Source organism: Podarcis vaucheri (genome assembly GCF_965113315.1).
Source record: "Podarcis vaucheri genome assembly, chromosome: 13".
Classification (NCBI taxonomy): Eukaryota; Metazoa; Chordata; class Lepidosauria; order Squamata; family Lacertidae; genus Podarcis; species Podarcis vaucheri.
This window is the reverse complement of record NC_138751.1, coordinates 56,347,197-56,369,001: the sequence shown is the minus strand read 5'-3', so window position 1 is coordinate 56,369,001 and position 21,805 is coordinate 56,347,197. Positions and strand designations below refer to the sequence as shown.

Below are 21,805 nucleotides of genomic sequence, written 5' to 3'. Positions count from 1 at the left end.
GGTTTAAATACTGTAATCTATTTCTCATTTGAATCATTTTAAATCAAAGTGTTGCCTTACTAAGTTGCTGAGGAGAAACAATTGGCTGGTATTACTGTGGCACAGAAAGGGTTGTCAAGCAGTGCAATCTGTGCAAGTTTCCTTGGAAGGGCATCTTCCGTGCCCTTAATCCCAATGACGCTGGCGTAGGATTGCAGACTCAGACTGCACAGCTGAGCACAGTTACTTGCAGTAAATCCCACTGAATAAAGTGAGGCAGTTTAAACACAGACTTGGGTCATGCAGGTTTAGCAGCCCACCTGTTGTTCAAATTCAAGCAATATGTTGCAAATTTCTTAGGCACAAAGTGCTTAAATCTTTCCCATTGAAAGAACAACACTACTTAACTTTTGTCAATCTGAAACATCCCCAGCACCTCACCACTCTTTAAATGTGCCCCAAATTTCATGGAAAGGTTTGTTGCATGGTTTAGATTGCTTTATTTTGAATCCAGGTTGTTCATCCTGATTTTTACCATAGATATTCCATAGATTCCCCCTCAACACATAATGCACGAGTGAATTTTGCTCCAGAGTCCACCTTCTTCACTTAATTTAATCAAATATGAACCCTCTGTGTAGTCAAAGGCTTCATAAAATACCAAGCACAAAGACAGCAATGGGGGGGGGGTGACCATTAGCTTTGCAGAAGTTTTTACTTTACTTACTGAATTCCTAATAATGTCAGCATTTGGTGGGTTGGGAGAAAGCCAGTCTTGTCTGGATGGACATACTTGAAAGTTATCCATTTCAGTCTGTTAGCAAACCCATCATAAATAGCTTGTCGCCTTACCTTGTAACAAGATATGTTTCTACCTAGAACAATCGTTGTTGTTGTTGTTGTCATTCTGCCCTTCATCCGGAGATCACAGGGCAGTTAAAGATCTAACTCCCTTTCTAGAGGTTCTCCATAGCTCAGGCAGGGGAGCACCTAAGCACAGCATGCAAGCTTCCTCTCCCCTGCGTGTCCCAAGGGTCCTGGGAAGAGGCGGGGCAGGAGGAAGGTTGCTGCTGATTTCAGGCATGTGGTTTTCTGACGTCTTATAACCATTGGATGTGCCTAAATTTTTGTATCAGCACTATTACATACCTGTGATACCTGTAATAAAAATCCATAAAGAAACCTTGGAGGGGGGAGCACTGAGTAGTAAAACCATCAGAGCCTAGGGATTTATTCATAGAATCCCACAATGGTAGAGTTGGAAGGGACCCCAGGGGTCATCTAGTCTAACCCCCTGCAGTGCAGGAATCTCAGCTAAAGCATCTAAGAGAGATGACCATCCAACCTCTGCTTAAAAACCTCCAAGGAAGGAGAGACCCCCGCCTCTCGAGGGAGTCTGTTCCACTGCCACAATCAATTATTCTGCTGTCACTCATATCAAACACATTGTCGTTTTCAAGCACTGGGGAATTGACTTCAGATAATCCAAGATAATGTTTTAATGTTTTGGATGGATCATAGAGAGACTGATAATATTTACTGAATATCTGAGTAGTAGAAAGCACTTTGCTGCCATCAGAGCTTTGAATACATGGTGTTTTAGATATTTTTAAGTTCCGTGATTTCAAAGAGAAAGCACTTGCCCCATGGAAATCAACAGGACTTTTAAAAATGTCACTTGGCCCTGAGCAGAATGTACTTTCCCCATCAAATACGGTTTATTCCCCACTGATTGCTAGCCTGAAATAACTTGCATGGAGATGTTGATGCGAATTTTGGAGCACAAGTCAAGCTTGGTTACTTTTGTCAAACAACTGTGTGATAGGAGTTTTTATCAATTGGTTGGAAGAGAATGGAAATGGTGATGGGGCAGGAAGACATTGCAGAAATTAGAGCTACAGAAGCAGTTTCCCATAATAGCAGGTTAGCCAGCAGCCCTAAAATACACCCAGCCACTTTGGTCTATGGAACTGGCAGTTTTTACCTATGGCATATAAAGTTTGCTCCACATGTACAAGGAATCAGCCTTTTACTGTGGCAGCATCTGGGACTCCTCCTTAGGCTAGCATATGCAGACATGATATTTTATTTAAGAACCAACTCTGTCAATTTTATCTATATTTTGACAACTTCATTATGTCTCCTTGTTTTTAAAGTCTGTAGATTTTATAAGTACAGTGGTACCTCGGGTTACATACACTTCAGGTTACATATGCTTTAGGTTACAGACTCCGCTAACCCATAAATAGTACCTCAGGTTAAGAACTTTGCTGCAGGACGAGAACAGAAATCGGACTCCGGCGGTGGCAGTGGGAGGCCCCATTAGCTAAAGTGGTACTTCAGGTTAAGTACAGTTTCAGGTTAAGAACAGACCTCCGGAATGAACCTTAACCCAAGGTACCACTGTATTTTTAATGAATATTTCATACTATTTTACATAAACTGCTTAGAGGGTGTTTTTTCTTTCTTTTCTTCGTTTTTTATAAATCTTGTGTAAAATTAGGAAGTCACGTCTGCTGAGGCTCAGACCCTAAGAGTCTGCATATTCCTCATGGTAGAGCCTGATGAGCGGAGCAGAGTGACAGCGCAAAGCTGAGCGCAAAAGCCAACCAGAAAGTCACCTGCCTATGATTCCAGCTCCCCCAAGAAGAAGGCTTGGACCCTGATGGTGCAGGCATGAGCTCAAAGCGCACTAAACTCTGTAGGGGCACTTGCCCAGGCACCATCCTCAACACCCCCTCCCCATTCCTGACCTTTGTGCATTCAGTGCAAAGATCTGAAGGGAAATTCCGTGTGCATTCAGCTGAACATGCTCAGAGGCCTCCCAGCCACCAGGAACCCTGGTAATACAAGCTGAGCATTCGGAGGGTCTGGACTCAAACCTTCGCCCTAAATGCACAAATTTCAGGAGTGAAGGAGACCACATCCGTTGCATAGCTTGTGCCACCAGCTGCCCAGCCATGAGGCGCTTGCAGGCAGCAAGGCTTCTCCACACCAGTTGCTGGAAGCCTCAGGAGGGGTCCTGTTCTGCTCCCTGGTTTCCCACAGGCACTGGGTGGGAGACTGTGAGAAGAGGCCTGATCCTGCAAATGGCCATCCAGCCTCTGCTTAAAAACCTCCAAGGAAGAAGAGTCCCCCACCTCCCGAGGGAGTCCGTTCCCCTGTCAAATAGCACGATAAATTCTTCTGCTGTCCCTCTGTCATTCTTCTGAAGCACCATGTCTACCTTGATCAGGTGACTGACGGGCGCTCCTTTTCCTTCTCACTGCCCTCCTCACAGCTGCTGCCACTCACTGCCACCTCTTCCTGGGAAGCAAAGCTCCTCACAGCCCAGGGCCTGGGATGGAAATGGCACGACAGCCCTCTCCATCTCAGCCAAGCTGCGGGCGGAGCAGTTCAGCCCCCGCCAGGAAGGGGGGTCCCGAGGCTGGGCTGGGCAGCCAACAGGCAGAAGCATTTGCGGACACATTTTATTTCTTATTTATTTATTTATTTATTTATTTATTTATTTATTTCAGAAAATTTATATGCAGCTTGATTGTAAAAAGATAAAACGACAGAATCAAGGAAATAGAAAACAATTATTTTAAATCATACGAAATGCTAAAATGCTGAAACATAAAAATTCCTACCAGCATTTCTAAGCATCTGGGCAGGCTTTTCTAAACCGGAATGTGTTTAGCAGGCACCTGGCACAGCAGAGTGAAGGTGCTCGCTTGATATCAGTTGGCAGGAAGTTACAAAGGGCAGGTGCTGTCACACGAAATGACTGAGTTCTTACAAATGCGGAATGGGTATCACGGGGCACCTGTAGCAGCGCCAGTTCCACTGACTGAAGCGGTCAAGCGGGCACATGTAGGGAAAGGCAATTTCATAGGTGAACTGGTCCCAAGTTGCTAAGCGCTTTGTATAGTAACAGCAGCATCTGTAGTGGAGATCTCTGAGCCCAGGTGCAATATGCTAGCAAAGCCTCACTCCTGTCAGCAATTGTGCTGCAGCATCCTGCACGAACTGCAGCCTGTGGATCAAGCGTAAGGGAAGCATGTTGGGGAGCAATCCTGATGTGAATCTGCAGTGACCCCCTTTAAGATGTAGATGTGTGCATTTCAGAGTGGAATGGAGCCACTTTCCAGGAAAAGCTAGCTCAGCAGCCATGATGGGTGCCCAAAAGAAAAGGGTAAAACGAAAATGCAGCCAGAGCCCCCATAGTGTTGGGTGTGGGGAATGCGTGAGAGAGACAGGAACCTGGTGTGTCAGAAGACAAATGAGGGAAGATGCAGCAGGATAAAGGGGGGGGGGGGTAAAAAGCAAGCCCACCCCATGACTGCCTCATGCCTCACATGAGTGGGTTCCTCCACCCCAATGGCCCCTTGCATAACCTCTCCTTCAAGAACCACATATTAGCCTCCTAAGACACCTCTGAGTCCAGGTCAAGGGAGTGATTTCCCCTGCAAACTCTATTGATATGTTTCTCTAGGCTGGGCCTGCATAGCTTGTGACCCAGCCCAGCCCTTTACTTTTTGCCAGGCTTCCTCAACCTCGGCCCTCCAGATGCTTTTGGCCTACAACTCCCATGATCCCTAGCTAGCAGTACCAGTGGTCAGGGATGATGGGAACTGTAGTCTCAAAACATCTGGAGGGCTGAGGTTGAGGAAGCCTGCTTTTTGCAGTCCAAGGAAGGCATCAAATGCAGGAGATTTGTGGAGGAGCCTCTGCTGGCTCGCCCTCCCTGGCTGTGTTCAGCTTGGTGCATCTTGCTCTGGTGCATCTTGCCAGGCTGATGATTTCAAGAAACAAAATTCCGTCCCTGGGAACTGTTTGGTAAGCTGGCTGGAGTCGAATTCTCCCCAGTCTCCATCTCCTGTTCCTTTGTGAAGTTTCCAGGATGTTTGGCTACTGGAGGCATAAAGCCTGGAGCATAAAGAAAGGGAAAAGCCCAAAGCCTCCTCCAGGTTACAGAAGCTGCCCTGAACTGCTTTCCCTGAAGTGAGCTCCCGCAAGTTGCCGGCGACTCGCTTGCACGGAGCCAGTGCCTTGCTGGGATGTGTTGAGAGTAGCTGCCTCCACAAAGCATTTGTTATCCAGAGAGGCACCAGATGTCCAGCCCTGGCCCTCGAGACCTCTTCAGGCCCATAGCCTTGTGCTCCAAGCAGAGCCTTTGGGCTTCCATTTCCACCCCACTGACTCTGGGCATGCGTCTCCCTGGTGTTTGTGGTCACTTTGCAACTTTATTCTTTGGAACATTATGTGTTGCGACAGAAGGGCAAGTGGCTTCCCAGTATTTGTTACAAATCTGTGGAGCCGAGCCATCTGTCAGCAAAACAGGAAGGTCTGGGTTCCCTTTCTCTCCAGGGCTCGGTTTGCTATTTTGGGGAGTGCTCCCTCTCCCCGCCTAGAAGGAAGCCGGTGTGGTTCGAAGCGCAGGACTCCTGGGCGAGAGAGGGCCCACGACTGAAGCGGCGGCTTCTTCTTCGCCCATCTGCCGCGGCTGGAGGTGTATTCATTATTGATGGCAGTAGCGGCGGTTGCTGCTCGCTATGCAGGCCTGCCTGGGTAAATGAGACATTCTTCAGCAAATTGCTTCGTTTTTTGATTGCTGATTGTACGCGTGTCACCAAGCTGACTCAAGGTTCATCGATGCATGCTCAGTAAATTAGAAAGAACATAACTATGGATCAGCCAAGAGAATGAATTCTTTGCCTACAATGACCCAGGGCCATTTAATTTTCTGCTTAATTTTGTTGCAGTCAGTTTGCATTTTGGGTTATTATGCAGTAGGAAATTAACAATAAATAACAAATTTGGTCCTCCTGTGCTTGTAATGATATTTTTATAAATCTTTGTAATGCTCTTTTTAAAAGGATCAAGGTCTGTGCCAGCCTGATACCCCCACAAGTATGCGGGATGGGAAAGAAAGAGAGAGAAAAATACATTAGCCCTGCTAGATAATCTCATAGTTAAATAGCAAAGATTCCCCCCTCCGTCTCTCTCTGCCCCCACCCACTTTCTCTCCTGTGATTTTGCATTTCACATTAAACTTAAGGCTTTTCTTTTTCTCTTTCCTTCAGATAACTTGAGGAAAATGGAAACAGATGAGGCTCAAGATATGTCCCAAGTTTCAGGTGAGATCACTAAAAAATATGACTTAGAAAGGAGGACACACACACACCGTGCTTCCAACCGGGAATCCATTGAGTTCTCTACCAGAACACAGTGTTATTATTGTCAGCGTAATTGCTTTGGGTCTTTTGCATTGCCAGAGTGGAAATCAGGATATAATTAATGTTTACCACTTCATATCAAGCCCAGTAGTGCCTGGGTTGTTTTTTTTTAGTAACTTAAAGGTAAAGGAGCCAAAGAGAGGGGAGGGGGACATATCTTAATCCTTCATTCATTTAGTTGATTTCTGTCCCAACGTTCCTCCAAGGAGCTCATGGTGGCGGCCGATATGGTTTTCGCCTCCCCCATTTTATCCTCATGACCAATCTGTGAGGTGTGTTAGGCTGAGAATCACGGGCTGGCGCAAGGTGGGTTTCATGATGTGAGTGGGAATTTGAACCTTGGTCTCCCAGGTCCGAGTCTGACCTCTGACCCCGACATCATATTCACTCTCAAATCAGTCACTTGCAGATTGTAAATCTGACACAGCATACTTGAAGTTTTAAAAAGCTTTTGATCCCTGAGTAAGATTGGCAGTCATGGAATAAGAAGAGAGGTCCTCATATGGATCAGGAATTTGTTAAGCAGCATGAAGCAGAGACTAGGAATAAATGGAGGGATGCACAAAGTGAAATTCCCCCAGGATCGGCTCTGGGTCTGTGCTGCATAACTTGTTTATAAACGACTTAGAGTTAGGAGTGAGCAGTGAGGGGTCCAGGTGAGCTGATGCGACTACATTGTTCATGGTTGTTAAAACAAAGAGAGATTGTGAACAGCTCCAAAAGAACCTTTCCAAACTGAATGAATGGGCAGTAAAATGGCAAGTGCAGTTCAATGTATGTGTAAAGTGATGCATGTTGAGGCAAACAAACAAAGAAGCCACCCTTAATTCCGCTTATACACACAGGAGGGCGGGCAGGTCTGAACTGTGAGGATTGAGACTTAGGGGTCGTAGGGGATGGCTCAGCGAAGATGTTGGCAGTGGAGCAGCAGCTCTGAAAAAGGCAAAGTCCATGCTAGGAAAGGAAAATAAAACTGTGAATATCAAAATACTACTTCTGAAGAAGTGTGCATGCACACGAAAGCTCATACCAAGAACTAACTTAGTTGGTCTTTAAGGTGTTACTGGAAGAAATTTTTTTATTTTATCAAAATACTGTTATATATTGTACAACTGCATTTGGAAAACTGTATACAGTTCTGGTCGCCTCACCTCAGAAGGGTTATTGTATTGTTGGGCAAGGTTCAGGAAAGGGCCACCAAAAGGATCAAGGGGGTGGAGCAACTTCAAGGAAAGGTTGCAGCCTTGGGGCCTTTTTGGTTTAAAGAAAGGGTAAGAAGTGACATGATAGAAATGTATAAACTGATGCATGGCATGGAGAAAGGGGAGAGAGAGGACGCTCACGGAGAGCCTGCGAAGCTGAATATTGGAAGACAAAAGAAATTACTCACCCTGTGCACAGGTGAACTATGGAACTCCCTCCCCCAGGAGGCAGGGAGGGCTTGAAAAGAGGACTGGACCAGTTCATGGAGGAGGAGAGGGCCTTCGGTGGCTCCTAGCCAGGACCTCTTATTTTCTGCCTCCACAGTCAGAGCAACAATGCTTCTGAATCTCAGGTGCTGGAACCCACAGGGGGGGGGGAGAGTGTTGCTCTTGGGCTCAGATCCTGCTGGTGGGTTTCCATAGGCATCTGGCTGACCACGGAAAGCAGGATGCTGGACTAGATGGGCCCTTGGCCTGATCCAGAAGGCTCCTCTTCTTACATTATCCTCTCAGTTCAACTCTCCTAGTGAGCAACTGGTCACATGTCATGGGTGACTCTGGACAGAGATCTGCATGTGCATTGAAGGTCTTTTCCAGGCAGTTCTCATGGGTTTCAATGAACTTCCCCATGTGCCTTGGAGACATACAGCTAGATTCATCTTTGCTTCCCCTGTGCAGATGGTAGCCTGCTTCTTGCATCTTCCTTGCTGAACTGGCGTCTCCATCTGTGAGACATTCCTATTTCGACCAGTGTAATATTTCTGCAGATCCGAGCACTAGGGACCCTAGCAAAAATAAATTGGGGTGGAATTATTCATTTTTAGTATACCTTACTTGCCAAATTGCTAGTGTTCCTCTGAAGCTCCTGTGATTTCATTTTTAGGATAAAAATCGGAGGTGTACTGTGTCGATTTCATGCCACAGTTTCATGTATGGATTCAGGGTTTCCTCTTTCCCTGAAGCTGCTCCTGCAATGGTTATGCAAACCACCTTTTATGCTGGGCAGCAAGAAGCCTGTCAGTTGCTAGGCGAAGGAGTTGCGAGGAGAGAGTTCTCTGTGGGTTCTTTTTTGGTGTGATGAGACGGAATATGAAGTGAAGGTTGCAGATCTACCAATACTTTAGGCCTCAAGTAAGCTGCCGAGACTTGAAAGCTTCCTGGTCCACCTACCATACATGGTTTTGGTGACTATGAAAAAAAGATTTGGAGAGATTGCAATTGGGGCTACAGGAGGAAGCAGATTATTTTAGGAGATGCCTCTTCTCCAAGTTCAGTTGCCAGGGTCAAGGCCTTGTAAGAACTGAATGCAAGGTTCAGCAATAATATCTTGGAAATGTCAGCAAATCTAAGGGGTTTCCCAGAGGATATCCCTGTGTGACACTCTTTAGGGCATGTAGAAACATTTATAATTATGGCAGCTTTGTGAAAGAAGTGGGGGAGTCATATAAAAAATGTTTAGGGGTATTCTCATTTTGACTCAAGAAAATCACCATTTTATAGTTCAAATTGGGGGAAATAAATACAGTAAATGGACAAAAGTACAAAGATTCACAAAATGTTTAGGGGTCTGCGTCCCCCCAGAAAAAAGCACTGGTTAGGAGATAGGCATATAAAACAACCCAGTATTTTCCTCCCTCTGAATATAGATGTGCGCACACCCCGGCATATATCTACACTGTCATTGTTAACTTTCTGCCCTCAAGACCCAGTTCTACCCCCTGGGTGGCATTTCTCCTTGGGGTCTACAGCATTTGTTACTACCATACCAAATGCAGCTTATCAATATATTGGGGGGGGGCACCACTGACCTACCTCTTGTTTCCCCCCACTTCCAAGGGCTGCTAAAACTGGGGGTTGTGAAGCACCAGGCGAGCCTCACAATGCACAGCTTGTGAGTTGTGTTTGCTTTGTGTCACACAGTGCAGCACTATCACCACACAAAGTTTCATATGGATGGGAGGGGGTTTAAATTCACCTTTTTGATAGCTTGAAGAGATATGCCTGGGCGAATCCTCTTAAAACCAGCCTGAAGAAGTGATGAGGTACCATTTTTGGAGCATTTCCTCTTGTCTGTGGTTTCCTGTGGAGGCACCTGCGTGAGAGGCTGGGGGTGAGGATTGGGGTGGCAGGTGAGTTAGACTGTGCAAGGCTTCAGCAGCTGGATATTGAGGAAGGAAGGTTTTCTCATCTCAGCAGGCATCCACTGCAGGACTGAGTCTAAAATCAAGAAGTTATTCCTCCAGAACTGTCTTCACTCCTTAACAGCGAGCCTCTGTGTAGCTCGTATCTCCATAAAGACAAAACTATGATAGCAACAGCAGCACATTCAGGTTGTGCACTTTTCCAGAGGGGCAGATCTGATAGCCACTATCATGAAATGAAATCTCTACACGCATAGGCCATATTCCTCTGGATATGCTATGCTGGGGCAGGGGAGACACAAACCTGTTTGTATGCCGCCTTTCCATAGTTCACACCATGCTCAAGGCAGCTTGCAACATGGAAAGATATACATAATTAAAACATAACCAAAGTAGTCACAAACAATAAAACACTTTAAAACTACATGGGCAAATTGCACAGTTGCCACATAAATCATGGTAAGATAAAAAAAAATGAAAGATACCAAAAAATATATCAATAACAGCACGGAAAACACCAGCAAAACCCTCTGAACAAAAACGGTCTCACCTTTTGCAGCTGGAGTCAGTCTGGGCTCCATCTTCCCAAGCAAGTGGGAAAAGGCCTGTGGAGCAGGGAGGAGGTCTTCTTGGACTCACAGCCGAAATGGCCTCTGCTTATGGGCTGCCCAGAGGGAGCGACTTGTCTGCTGGTGGAAAAGCTAAGGGACAATTGGTCTGATCTCAACAGGCTGTTCCGTCTAGTGCTCTCTACGTTGTGCTCTCAGTTCCAAGGCAAACTTGTGGTTGCTTCGTCCTCTTCATGGCCTGCCTTGTCCTTGAAAGGAGGAGTTGAATGGATCGGTTATGTCAACTGAGTTTTTTGCAGGGAAGGCAGGGAATGCAGGGAGGTCTCTTTTTTAAAAAACAAGCAAACAAGCCCTTGACACTATTTGTGACATTACCACCAGCATTTTTGACAAGCTGGTTTTATTTTCAACAGAAGAAATAGAAAGCAAAATGCTTTGCTGCAAAATTATGTTCTGCTACGACTCTGGTGAATTTTAACACTTGTGAATCGGGTTGGATAAGCACACTTTTCTGGCAGTGGAGACTCTTGTATAAACTAGAGCTGAAGGAAATAGCTAGGGTTGTCAAAGGCTCGATCCAGCTAGAGGAGATGTGAGAAAAAATTCCTGGTTACCAAATGGGAGGGTAATTGTGGGTGGGGAGGATCAGTTAACCTTTCAGTTGAGTTTGTGCTACCCATATCCTCTTTTCAAGTAGCTCGCAGCAGGTGCGTGCCATTTTTACGCAAGACCTAAAACACTTGGTTGCTGTGCTTTGCCTGGGAGCAACTGGGCATTATGGAGGAAACGCAGGATTGGGATGTGGGGGTGGGGTGCTTGAAGGGGCAAGGGGGTTGAACACGCCTCCTGCTTGCCTACAGATCCTCCTTTCCCATTATCTCTGTAGAAAAATGTTTGCTAAGATAAATACTGATTTCACAAACCTATAGAAAAGTAACATCAGGGCTACTAAAACTTACACTGAATGCATCCCCAGCCAAGAGAAAATGAGATCCCTTCCAGGTGGATGTAACCCCAAGGGGAAATGGGTCAGGGAAGAGGGAAATGCCTCTTCCTTAATTTGAGGATGGGTCCCCCAGTTAATTTCGCCGCCCCACATGTAGTTCTCCACTTGCAGTTCCCCATCCCATGGCCATAGTTTCTCAGTCCCTGCAGCTTCAGCTTGAAAGGAATCTCTCCTCACATGGGAACTTTTTGGGTGGTGTCTTTGGTTTATCTTCAGCAGCACAGAGGCCTCAGGGAAAACGTAACCTGCCATTTCTGGGCTACTCACACATCAAACATTTAAAGCACACTCACTCCCTCCAAGTACCCAGGGACTGTAGTTTAAGGGTGCTGGGAGTTGTAGCTCTGTGAGTGGTAAACTACAGTTCCCAGTATTTGGGGGAGGGGGGAGTATGCTTTAAATGTACAAGATCCATACAGTTTCCATTCAAGTCTGCTTCAGGGACAGTGGTAAGAACTGAATAAGATCTGCCCCTCTCGGCAGCCGTGTGTTCCCACAGTGGAGGAAAGGGAAGGACACGGGAAGCCCTTAAGGAGGACTTTCAGAAGAGACGGGAGACGGTGCCTTTCCGGAGCTCGTGATGAGGCAAACGTGACTCATCCTCATGTTTAAATGGATGGAGTGCGGGGGGGGGGCAGGCAGGGGTGATGGGGTGTTTTCAGGACATCAGGACAACATGTGCTATTTGATACATTCAATATTAAATTGCAAAACAAGTTAAAGTAGGGGAGCTTCAGTGCATTCTAAGAGCATTTGCCGTTGTTTGGTTATACTTCGCTATAACTACAGTGGTACCTCAGGTTACAAACACTTCGGGTTAAGAACTTTGCTTCAGGATGAGAACAGAAATCGCACGCCAGCAGCACGGTGGCAGCAGGAGGCCCCCTTAGCTAAAGTGGTACCTCAGGTTAAGAACGGTTTCAGATTAAGAACGGACCTCCAGAACGAATTAAGTTCTTAATCAGAGGTACCACTGTATAGCAATGCTATGAACAAAGTCACCCTGTTATCCCTTCTTTTCTTTTCTTTTCTTTTCTTTTCTTTAGCAAAGAGATTTGACCATGCATGACTAATACCGATGCCCAATTAATTGATAATAACAATATATACAGCCAGCAGACAGAAATATAGGTGCTCACGAGGAACAACCCTATGTGGTTTAAAACTCAGGGAACAGAGGGGTAATTGACCACACCCCTAAAGAGTGCGGTGGGTTTTGGAGAAAGGGCAGAGTGCTGGACAAATTACTTGTGATAATGATCTTTAACAAAATGAAAATATTTCAGTGTGGATGGGGGAAATGAATCAATCCTGATTTTATTTCAATGGTGTGGGGAGATGAATAGACAAATTGATATTACCCATAATTTTGTTACCTAGGAATGGTATTAATTTACTGCAACTTACTCAGAACCATATGACTAGGAGGGATCTGAAATTCATCCACTATTTTGGCCCCTTAAAGGTAAAGGTAAAGGTAAAGGTGGCAGGGACGCGGGTGGCGCTGTGGGTAAAACCTCAGTGCCTAGGACTTGCCGATCGTATGGTCGGCGGTTCGAATCCCCGCGGCGGGGTGAGCTCCCGTCTTTCGGTCCCAGCTCCTGCCCACCTAGCAGTTCGAAAGCACCCCTAAGTGCAAGTAGATAAATAGGTACTGCTTTATAGGGGGAAAGGTAAACGGCGTTTCTGTGTGCTGCGCTGGTGCTGGCTCGCCAGAGCAGCTTCGTCACGCTGGCCACGTGACCAGGAAGTGTCTTCGGACAGCGCTGGCTCCCGGCCTCTTAAGTGAGATGAGCGCACAACCCCAGAGTCGGACACGACTGGCCCGTACGGGCAGGAGTACCTTTACCTTTAAAGGTAAAGGTAAAGGGACCCCTGATCATTAGGTCCAGTCGCGGACGACTCTGGGGTTGCGGCGCTCATCTCGCTTTATTGGTCGAGGGAGCTGGCGTACAGCTTCCGGATCATGTGGCCAGCATGACTAAGCCGCTTCTGGTGAACCAGAGCAGCGCATGGAAACGCCATTTACCTTCCCGCAGGAGCGGTACCTATTTATCTACTTGCACTTTGTGCTTTCAAACTGCTAGGTTGGCAGGTCCTTTACCATGACTTAAAGCAAGATCATTTGCACACACAGATAAATGTGGATTTTAAGAGCTCTTAAAGTTGTTTGATCCTAAATGCACACTGGGCATTGGTGGGAACTGAGGAGATGGCAGGGGGGTGGAAGGGTAGCCGGGTGGGTGGAGCCTGAACCAGCGAGGATACATGGGTGGGGAAGATCCACACAAGGGGTCTCTACCTACATAGTATTGATATATGAGATTTTATGTAGACACACACACACATAAGCTTCCCAATTACATGGGCTTGCAAGACATAACAGAGAAGTGACTCCAGTCATTTAGATAGTGTGGAATGCAAGCAGGCAGAGCATAAACTTAGTTCTTCTTATGAGAACAGAATTGTTCTCTGGCTTTAGGCAGATTTGGATCCGGTCTTGCTCAAGGCAGCAGATAAGCAAGCCAGCAACTGTAAATGAGACAAGGATGGCACATCTGTTCCCAGTTCTTGGAATATGGCCATCGCTGGCTCCTAACGGAACTCTCCAGCCTGCATGATAAGCTCAGAGTTCACACTTATATCCCCCTCCTGAAAGCAATATTTTATGAGGCAGCCATTGCCGCATTAAAACTGGAGACACAGCAGTGCTGACATGTATTTAGCAGAACTGCATATGGCACCAACGAAGGAGGCACAGAGAACAGAGATGCGATTCTCTGACTTATTCAGCAAATGGTTTACCTTTGATTTCTCCATGTGTTTTGTTATTATTAATGATTGGCCTTAACCAGTGAAGAAGGAATACTAGCCGCGCTGAATCACCATGGAAATCTCTCTCTCTCTCTCTCTCTCTTATTCTGTTTAGTTTTTTTTGGGATAGTTTAGAAATGGGGCGAGGACATAGGCACTGATTCCAGGGGGCCCATTGTTGGAGGCAGGTCCAGAGCGATGTCAGGACACGGTGCAACGTTGTGCGGGGGATGTCAGAATATCACACCAGCCCCCCCCTCCGTGTGCTTCAGAAGATGGCGCCTCCGGGTGAGGAAGAACCCTTTCTAGCCCAAGGGTTTCATCCTTTCTGGACAACCTTCTGGGCACCCCATGTTGTTGGTGGGGTGGCCAGAGACAAAAGTGGGAGGAGCAGCAAATGCAAAAATTATGTTTTGACAGTAGGCTAGTTTCTACATACATTCCTCCATCTAAGGACCAAGAGGCAAGGCCCTATTCCAGCAAGGCAAAACCACAAGAATGATATGGAGCCTGATGTTTAGGGGTGCGGCCCGAGGAGAGTGTTTGTGCCTGGGGATGGGGTACAGTTTGGGGAGATAGCTAGCCTTGGTGGGCTGCATCTGGCCCCTGGCCTGGGCATTCTCACCCTTGATGAAGATCCAGGGTAGCCAATTTGCTCCATGTAGAAAGTCGCCTATGCTTCCAACGTCCGCATAGCCTGTCAAGTGCTGCTTTATCTTCACCTCACAAGCCAGTCCCTTGGGAAATTCCATCACTGTATTGCCTCCTGAGCAGACTGTTGATGGTCCTCATTTCTGTTGCTGCTTCTTCTCTAAACCTGACCACATCCATTCTCCACTCACATCCAAACAACCAGCTGGTCCTTCACCCAGGCTCATATCTGTGGCTCACTTATCTTGAAATCAGTTAGAGGTCAAGTTCCCAAACCATTTTCTTCTCCTACAGTCTGATATTCAATGTGTCTACTGGGAAGTGAATATAGTCCCACTAAGTCCAACAGGACTTACTTCCTGTAGGATTTGAGCCTCTAGTCTCTGTGGGTTCCCTTCTGTGTCACCTCCACCATGAGCTCCCCAGGAGACCCAGGGCAAGCGGCTGCTCTCTCAGCTTCCAGCCTCTACCTGCAAGATTAACTTATATTTAAGATTTATACCTTGCTTTTCAGTATTAGCAGCCACAAGGCGACTCACAATAGTCAGTAAGAACAATAGGATTCGGTTCAATACAATTTTTAATATTTTTTTGTAAAAGAACCCAACAGAACCAGCACATTAAAAATATCAGCTAAAAATAATTAAAAGAATCTCAAATATATATTTATTTAGGACATTTGTTGGCTATCCAAAGTTCTCTTAGCAGTTCAAACATTTTACAGTATCCAAACATTCTATAGTTCAGATTTTAAAGCATTAATTTAAACATCAAACGCAATCATTCAGTGTTCTCTCTTGTTAAATCTAGAGGTGGCAATGATTTATTTTACAGACTTCTTGTAAGGCTTACCAAGATAATATATGTGCTGTGGTTTGAGTACTGCAAAAGTTCCATGAAAGTGTTAAGTATTAGTACAAAATAGGAGCAGAAGGGCTCCTCTGGGTGACTGGTATCTGCTGTGAAACTTAAAGTATGTAAAAAGGTGAAATGGGGAGAGTTTGTCAGGAAACCCCCATCCTATTGCATGCTGAAAGTTCTCAAAAAAAAAAAAAAAGTTTCCATCTCAGTAATTGAAATCAATGGAGCAAATTAACTACAACCAGGGAGTAAGGAAACTTATTTCTGAATATGATGGAACTGGTAGTCATGACTAACTTGAGCTTAGATTGAGGCCTCCTGTAGTGTGTGATCAACAGGCTTGCATTATGGAACCAACTTTCAACTTTGGTTATGCTAACAGTCTCCTCTGTTATGACTGTGGACTCGTCACAGGTTGAAGGGAAAATTGCAAAGACAGGAATAAGTTATTCAGTGTATCTGGCAATACCAGGCAAAGGATCTCCCAGGAATCCTGCCTCCAAGTTTTGTGCTTAAAAGAAACATTACAAACTAAATGCACAGAGGTGAATTGTAGCACCTATTTTGTGTTAAGTCTTTATTGAGCAGCAAAAGAATGTATTTGGGCCTCAGACTTTTTGATGGCGTTTTAATACTTCAACCCAATATTTGCTTCTTGTTTTGCAATTGCATACCTAGCCCCAGTTAATATTCTGTGCATGCCTCTTAGAAATTAAACGGAGAATGGCTATTTCTCCCCATCTTTCCACTTTAAAAGTCATTTGCTACAAAATGTTAGTATGATTACATATCTATAAAATTGCCATGCAGGAGTGAACTTATCAGGGTATAACAACATAGATGAAGTTAAGGCATGAAATATGAAATATCATGCTCTGGCATCCAAGAGAAGAGGGGCCCACATGGATTACTTCGAATGAGCTTTACTTTTAGAAAAGAAAGGCTTTGCTGGGAGACATACTGGGGGGAGAACAAAACCCCGTTATGCGACAAGAGCAGCTCAAGCAGAGTTCAGAGACGCCAACACTGCAATAGTTGCTTCGCCTTCACAAGTCTTGTAAGTGGACATTTCACGAGCTGCTTCTTGAACTTTCCTAGAATGAATCAAGTGGACCAGGGTTCAACAGGTCGTGGACTTCCCCTTCCCATCCATGGTATTTTAAAACAAAAAACCATGCTGCTTTCTCATCTCACAAAAAATAGTTTCTCATTTGAGCTATGGAAGGAGACTAGATATGCAATACTATTATTAATAATACGCATTGCACTTACATACCACTTATCGGTCAAAATGGCTTTTACGTGGTTTGCAGGTATAGAACCGATTACAAAGAATATAGCCACACATAATTAAAACACACAGTAAAACAATTTTATCAAAACATTAAAATAAACACCAACAGTTAAAAGCATAGAATAAACAAGCCTATCAAAACAGCAGGACAATTGCAAGTTGAAACAGCAGTTACAGTGATTTAAATAGGAGGCTCAAGTCAGGAGACTGGGGAATCCTTGTCAAAAGAGGCTGGTGGACTGCCAGCCAAGCGGGATGAACCATGAAGCAAAATAAGCCCGTGTCGAGGGCATCAAGGGAAGGGGCACTACAGAAATCCTCCATTTGGCAGGGTGCGCTCCCGTTGCTCGGTCCCAGCGCCTGCCAACCTAGCAGTTCGAAAGCACCTCCGGGTGCAAGTAGATAAATAGGGACCGCTTACTAGCGGGAAGGTAAACGGCGTTTCCGTGTGCTGCGCTGGCTCGCCAGATGCAGCTTGTCACACTGGCCACGTGACCCGGAAGTGTCTCCGGACAGCGCTGGCCCCTGGCGTATAGAGTGAGATGAGCGCACAACCCTAGAGTCTGGCAAGACTGGCCCGTACAGGCAGGGGTACCTTTACCTTTACCACTGTAATAATATAAATTAATGATATGTGGTTTATTTTTGTTTATATTTTGAATTAGATATATAGGGGGGCACCGAAATCTTTTAAGTGCTGAGGGGCCTCCCATGTTTCAGCAAGGAGTACCTTTTGCAACACTGGTGTAACATAGATACTGTCCTGGAGAGAACTGATTCTCTACTGTTATGGGGGTGGGGTGGGGATGTAGGTAAAGTATCTTCCTACTTGTGGCAGTATTCCAAATTACCCGTGATAGGAATCTCTTTGTGCATTGCTCAAGACACAACGCTTGTTGGGTGTCAGGGGCCCCAAAGTGCAACTGACACGGGCTGAGTCCAATCTAAGTCGTGAAAAGCACATGCAACGCCCTTGACCCGTCCCCTTAGTCTTCAGAACTCGGCTGCTGTGATTGCCAGCCTGGAGGCTAACATGAGGGCCCATTATATTTTGAAGGTTCTGGAACCTTGAGGTTATTCATATGCTGTATCAAATGGGGGCCTGAACTGAACATGGATCTTTCTCAACTTACTGGGACTCTTCCCTTTATCACCAGGAAAAGAAAGTCCTCCGGTAAGCGATGTCCCAGATGATTCTGATGAGCCCATGCCTGTGCCAGAAGATCTTTCCACCAGCACAGGAGGCCAGCAGAATTCTCGCAGCGAGAGAGTTTTGGGTAAGAGCATTGCTATGCGTGGCTTGCTGCTTCCATGCACGAGGTGCTTCTCGATTCACTTGGAAGACTGAGAATGCCTTACTTCTGAGGCAGGTGTTTTTGTTTTGTTGCTTTTCTGTCTCGAAGGTAACAGGCCCCTTTTAACCTAAAAGGTTATAGCCAATAATCTAGCTTTACAATACGTGGTTCCATCAAAGACTGTTTCCATGCTCGTTCTGCACGGAAATGGTTTTATGACAGAAAAGTAAAAGCATGAAGCATGGGGCTGTGGGGGAAGGGGGTAGAAGAGCACGCAGAAAACTTTCCTGCCTCTCTATTAGATTTCCAATGTTAACCTGGGTTATGCTTTGTAAATTTAATAGTTCTTGATTTGAAATAGATAGCAAGCATCTGGAATAACTGCAATACCATTATCCCAGTCTCAGTTGTCTGTAAATAATTTCCAGTAATCAAAATCATTGGTTTTCAGCTGAATGAAGGCTTGCAACTCACACTTGGTCACACCCTGACCTGAAGTGGATTGCAGCAGTGGGACTGCCCCAAGTTTCTTGTCTGCTGTTTACATTTTAAAAGACTGGGGAAGCAAGAGAGAAATGGGGAGAAAAGCAGAGAGAAGGGATATGGGGGAACCTAAATATGGGGAGGGAAAAAGATGGTGAAAAATTAAAAGTGTGACCCGTTTGTTAGAGATTGGTCTTAAAGGTGGGCCCTGGCTCTGAAAAGGTTGAAGACCACTCATCTAAAACCCACACTTTAGCTTGCTTTCTGGTGCAATGTAATGTACAAAAATATTATCCTGATGAAAGAGAACTTCTGTATAACCAAATGTTTGATTACCAAGTGATTTGTGAGGTTTCTCCGGTTGTTTGGATTTAAAAATAAACAAATACGGGATGTGATCCAGGATGTAAAGCACATCCAAAGCCATGTAGACCCCGCTGGTTTTCATAGGAAAGGGTTAAGGATCCAATAAAAGTAATTAAACTGTATATGTGGCAGCTGAAAAAAGTTGTCTGTTCCCTATGTATCCACTGGATCCATGCCTGATTGCCACTTTCCTTTGCTGGATTTAGTTGATGAGTGTCTCCTCCAGTAAGGCAGAATGACAGAGTAAATTTGTCAGAAGCTGCAACTCATCCTAGTTGTATTTAGAAAATGCTCCTCCCCCAGGAAAAATAGCAGGTTTAAATAATTTGTTTATTTCATTCTTGATCCCTGGGCTGGTTCCTCATCCATTGATTGCCCAACATTTGATGATTCACTGCTGGATTTGCAAACAAACTCCATTGAAAAGCAGGTTGTGTTGGAGGTGCTATGAAAGCGCTGCCTGGGGTCCATGTTAGCTTGGTCACACATGCAAGTTGCTGTTCAGCACCGCAGTTATGAAGTCACGAACATGCATGCATGTGTGAATCAGCCCAGCCATGGAATCTGATCTCTTGGGATCCAGAAATGTTCTCTGAGGCAAGGCCTGTAATATGTGGTCACACACTTGCTTCCTTAGTATGACATCAGGGCTGCAGGGGAAGAAGGGGTCCCTTCCCATGCTGCGCTTCTCTCGATTCAGTGATAAGCTGCAACACCGATTAGGCAAGCTCTTCTTATCGTGGCAGCTGCAGCACGGCATGAGGAAACATTCTTACATGGCAGATGGATGAAGCACCACTTTTTCTTTTATCAAAGATCTATAGCTTCTTCCTTTCCCTCTTTATTATCAGAGAAGCTGGCAGAGCTAGCTGAGTGATTAGAGGAAAGGGAAAAAAGAAACGACAATGTAATTCAGAGCTAACACTCTGATCAGTGGGGCTGTAGCAGGTGGGGCCGTGCTGTTTCCCCAGCTGTGCGTCACGGTGGGGAGCAGGGGAGCAAGGCAGGGGGGTGCTCTTGAGGTGCCCATCCGGCAGCAGAGCTGGAGCTCCTGTCACCCGCCGCGCACTGCGCTGAGCTCCCCACTTCCTTGCCCTTCCTGGTAAGATCAGTGAGTCCTGGTGTTGAGAAGCAGGAGAGCAGCGCAGCCCCACTTGCCCTCTGCCGCCAGCTTCCACTGGAACAGTCTTGTAGTCTCAGGTTTTACACATAAAATTGGCTTCACAAAGTGTAAAGATTGTGACTTCACACCCTCCGGTGATGTGAGGTCCTGGGCCAGTCTGACCATGCAGCTGTGGCTGAATGAGGCGGGTTTGGAGGGTATCATTCATGGGTAGCCAGCAGTTGCTTATTTTCTTTATTACTGTATTATTATACATTTAACCACCATAACTGGAGGGTGTGATTTGGATTTTCTGCTTTGGGTGTTGAAACGTGCTGGGCCAACTCTGGGCGTTGATGGGGGGGGGCAGCTGAGGGCAGAAAGAGGCAGGTGAACCTTAGTTTTTTACTTTTGCAGCATGTGTATGAAATAAAAACATGATAGCAATGTTTATTAAATATACACATGGTTTCATGCATATTTTCTTACAAAAGTAAAATATGAGCCATGAGACTACAAGAGACTATGGCAATACTCAACTTCCAGCCTTGGAGGGGTTTGCCACTGAAAACCATCTGCTGGGAAGCAACTGTGGAGAGGGATGTCGCCTTTATGACCTGCTTTGGGGCTTTCTGGAGGCATTTGGTGGGCCTGTGTGGAAAACTGTGGATTTTATATAATACTGTTGTGTAAGGCATTGTATGTGGTTGCACCTTTGCCTTAAAAATGGACTAAAAGTCTATTAAATAAGTAGGATGCTAACATGCATAAATGAAGGCCATGCTAAATTTCTTCCTGAGGCCTGTTCAACTGAAGCAAAAAACTGAAGCGGGGGGTGGGGATTACACAGAAAATCCTTTGATTGCCACAGCATTCTTGGAACCAGAATACTATCACAACCCTGGAATGCCATCCTTGAGAATAGTCCTGCTGACAGGGCCAGGCCACCCATGAGGGCAGGTGAGGCGAACGCTTCAGGCAGCAGGATCCACAGGGCAGAAGATCCCGCCTCCGAAGAACACATCGCCCGCTGTCGCTGCCAACCCATTTGCTCTTGGGAGGCTGGATCTCTCTCCCCCCCCCCCACTGCTCCCTCCACAGTGGCCTCTTGGCTCATCGGAGGCGCTGCTTGTCTCCTCCCACCCTTGTCCACAATGTTGGTCTTTAATCCGCCCCCTTGTTCCTGATCTTCACTCCCTCCTCCTTCATTGGCAGGGGTGGGGGGCACTGCTTTGTGGTTCGCCTCAGGTAACAAAATGCAGTGGGCTGGGCCCGCTTGCTGGCGTCTGTGCGCTCACTCCGCTATGGGCAGCTTGGGAATGGTGATTTATAGTACAGTAGTTGCTTGGGGAAAAACCAATTAAAAAGGAAGGAAATCTGGCCAAGATCAGCTGATTTTACAGTAACCAAGAGTCAAGTGCTTCCATACTTCTTCCATTGAAATAAATGGGATTTAGAAGAAGGCTGGAGTTTTGCTGGATTGTGCCCGGATTTCTTAAAAACAAATCTCTTGCCCAGCCCTTCTCCATCCTGAAGCCAGCCAGGATAATGGGGGTGTCTGCTGAGGAGCTCCTGTCTTTTCTAGGAACAATTTCTGTGCTCCTAATGTTTGATTACACTCCCAACTAGGAATGTGGGAATCTACCATGTGGAAGTGCCGTAGGATTTCCACATAGCTAAACAGCAAGGCAGTGTTCACATTCTTGTTTCCATTAGGCTCCTACTGGTGTTCTGGAATATGGTTCCAAATCTTTCAGATTAGAGAAATCCTTAAATGCAGAGGCCAGCTTGCAAATGTAGGCAAGAGTATAGGAAAGTGGC

At 45.8% G+C, this 21,805-nt stretch overlaps 1 protein-coding gene across 8 annotated transcripts in view; it reads left to right on the top strand.

The window, feature by feature from the left end:
- IKZF1 (IKAROS family zinc finger 1) overlaps positions 1-21,805 on the top strand; it is an 80,952-nt gene that overhangs the window by 10,086 nt on the left and 49,061 nt on the right. For 3 of the 8 annotated variants that reach the window (XM_082194948.1, XM_082194947.1, XM_082194942.1), the window contains exons 1-3: positions 5,413-5,532; positions 6,048-6,101; positions 17,896-18,015. In XM_082194948.1, the coding sequence (XP_082051074.1) occupies positions 5,517-5,532; positions 6,048-6,101; positions 17,896-18,015 (190 nt within the window). In that variant the 5' untranslated portion in view covers positions 5,413-5,516. Of the gene's footprint in view, positions 1-5,411; positions 5,533-6,047; positions 6,102-17,895; positions 18,016-21,805 lie in introns of those variants that run through there. The other 5 variants (XM_082194949.1, XM_082194945.1, XM_082194943.1 and 2 more) reach the window with 3 other exon arrangements.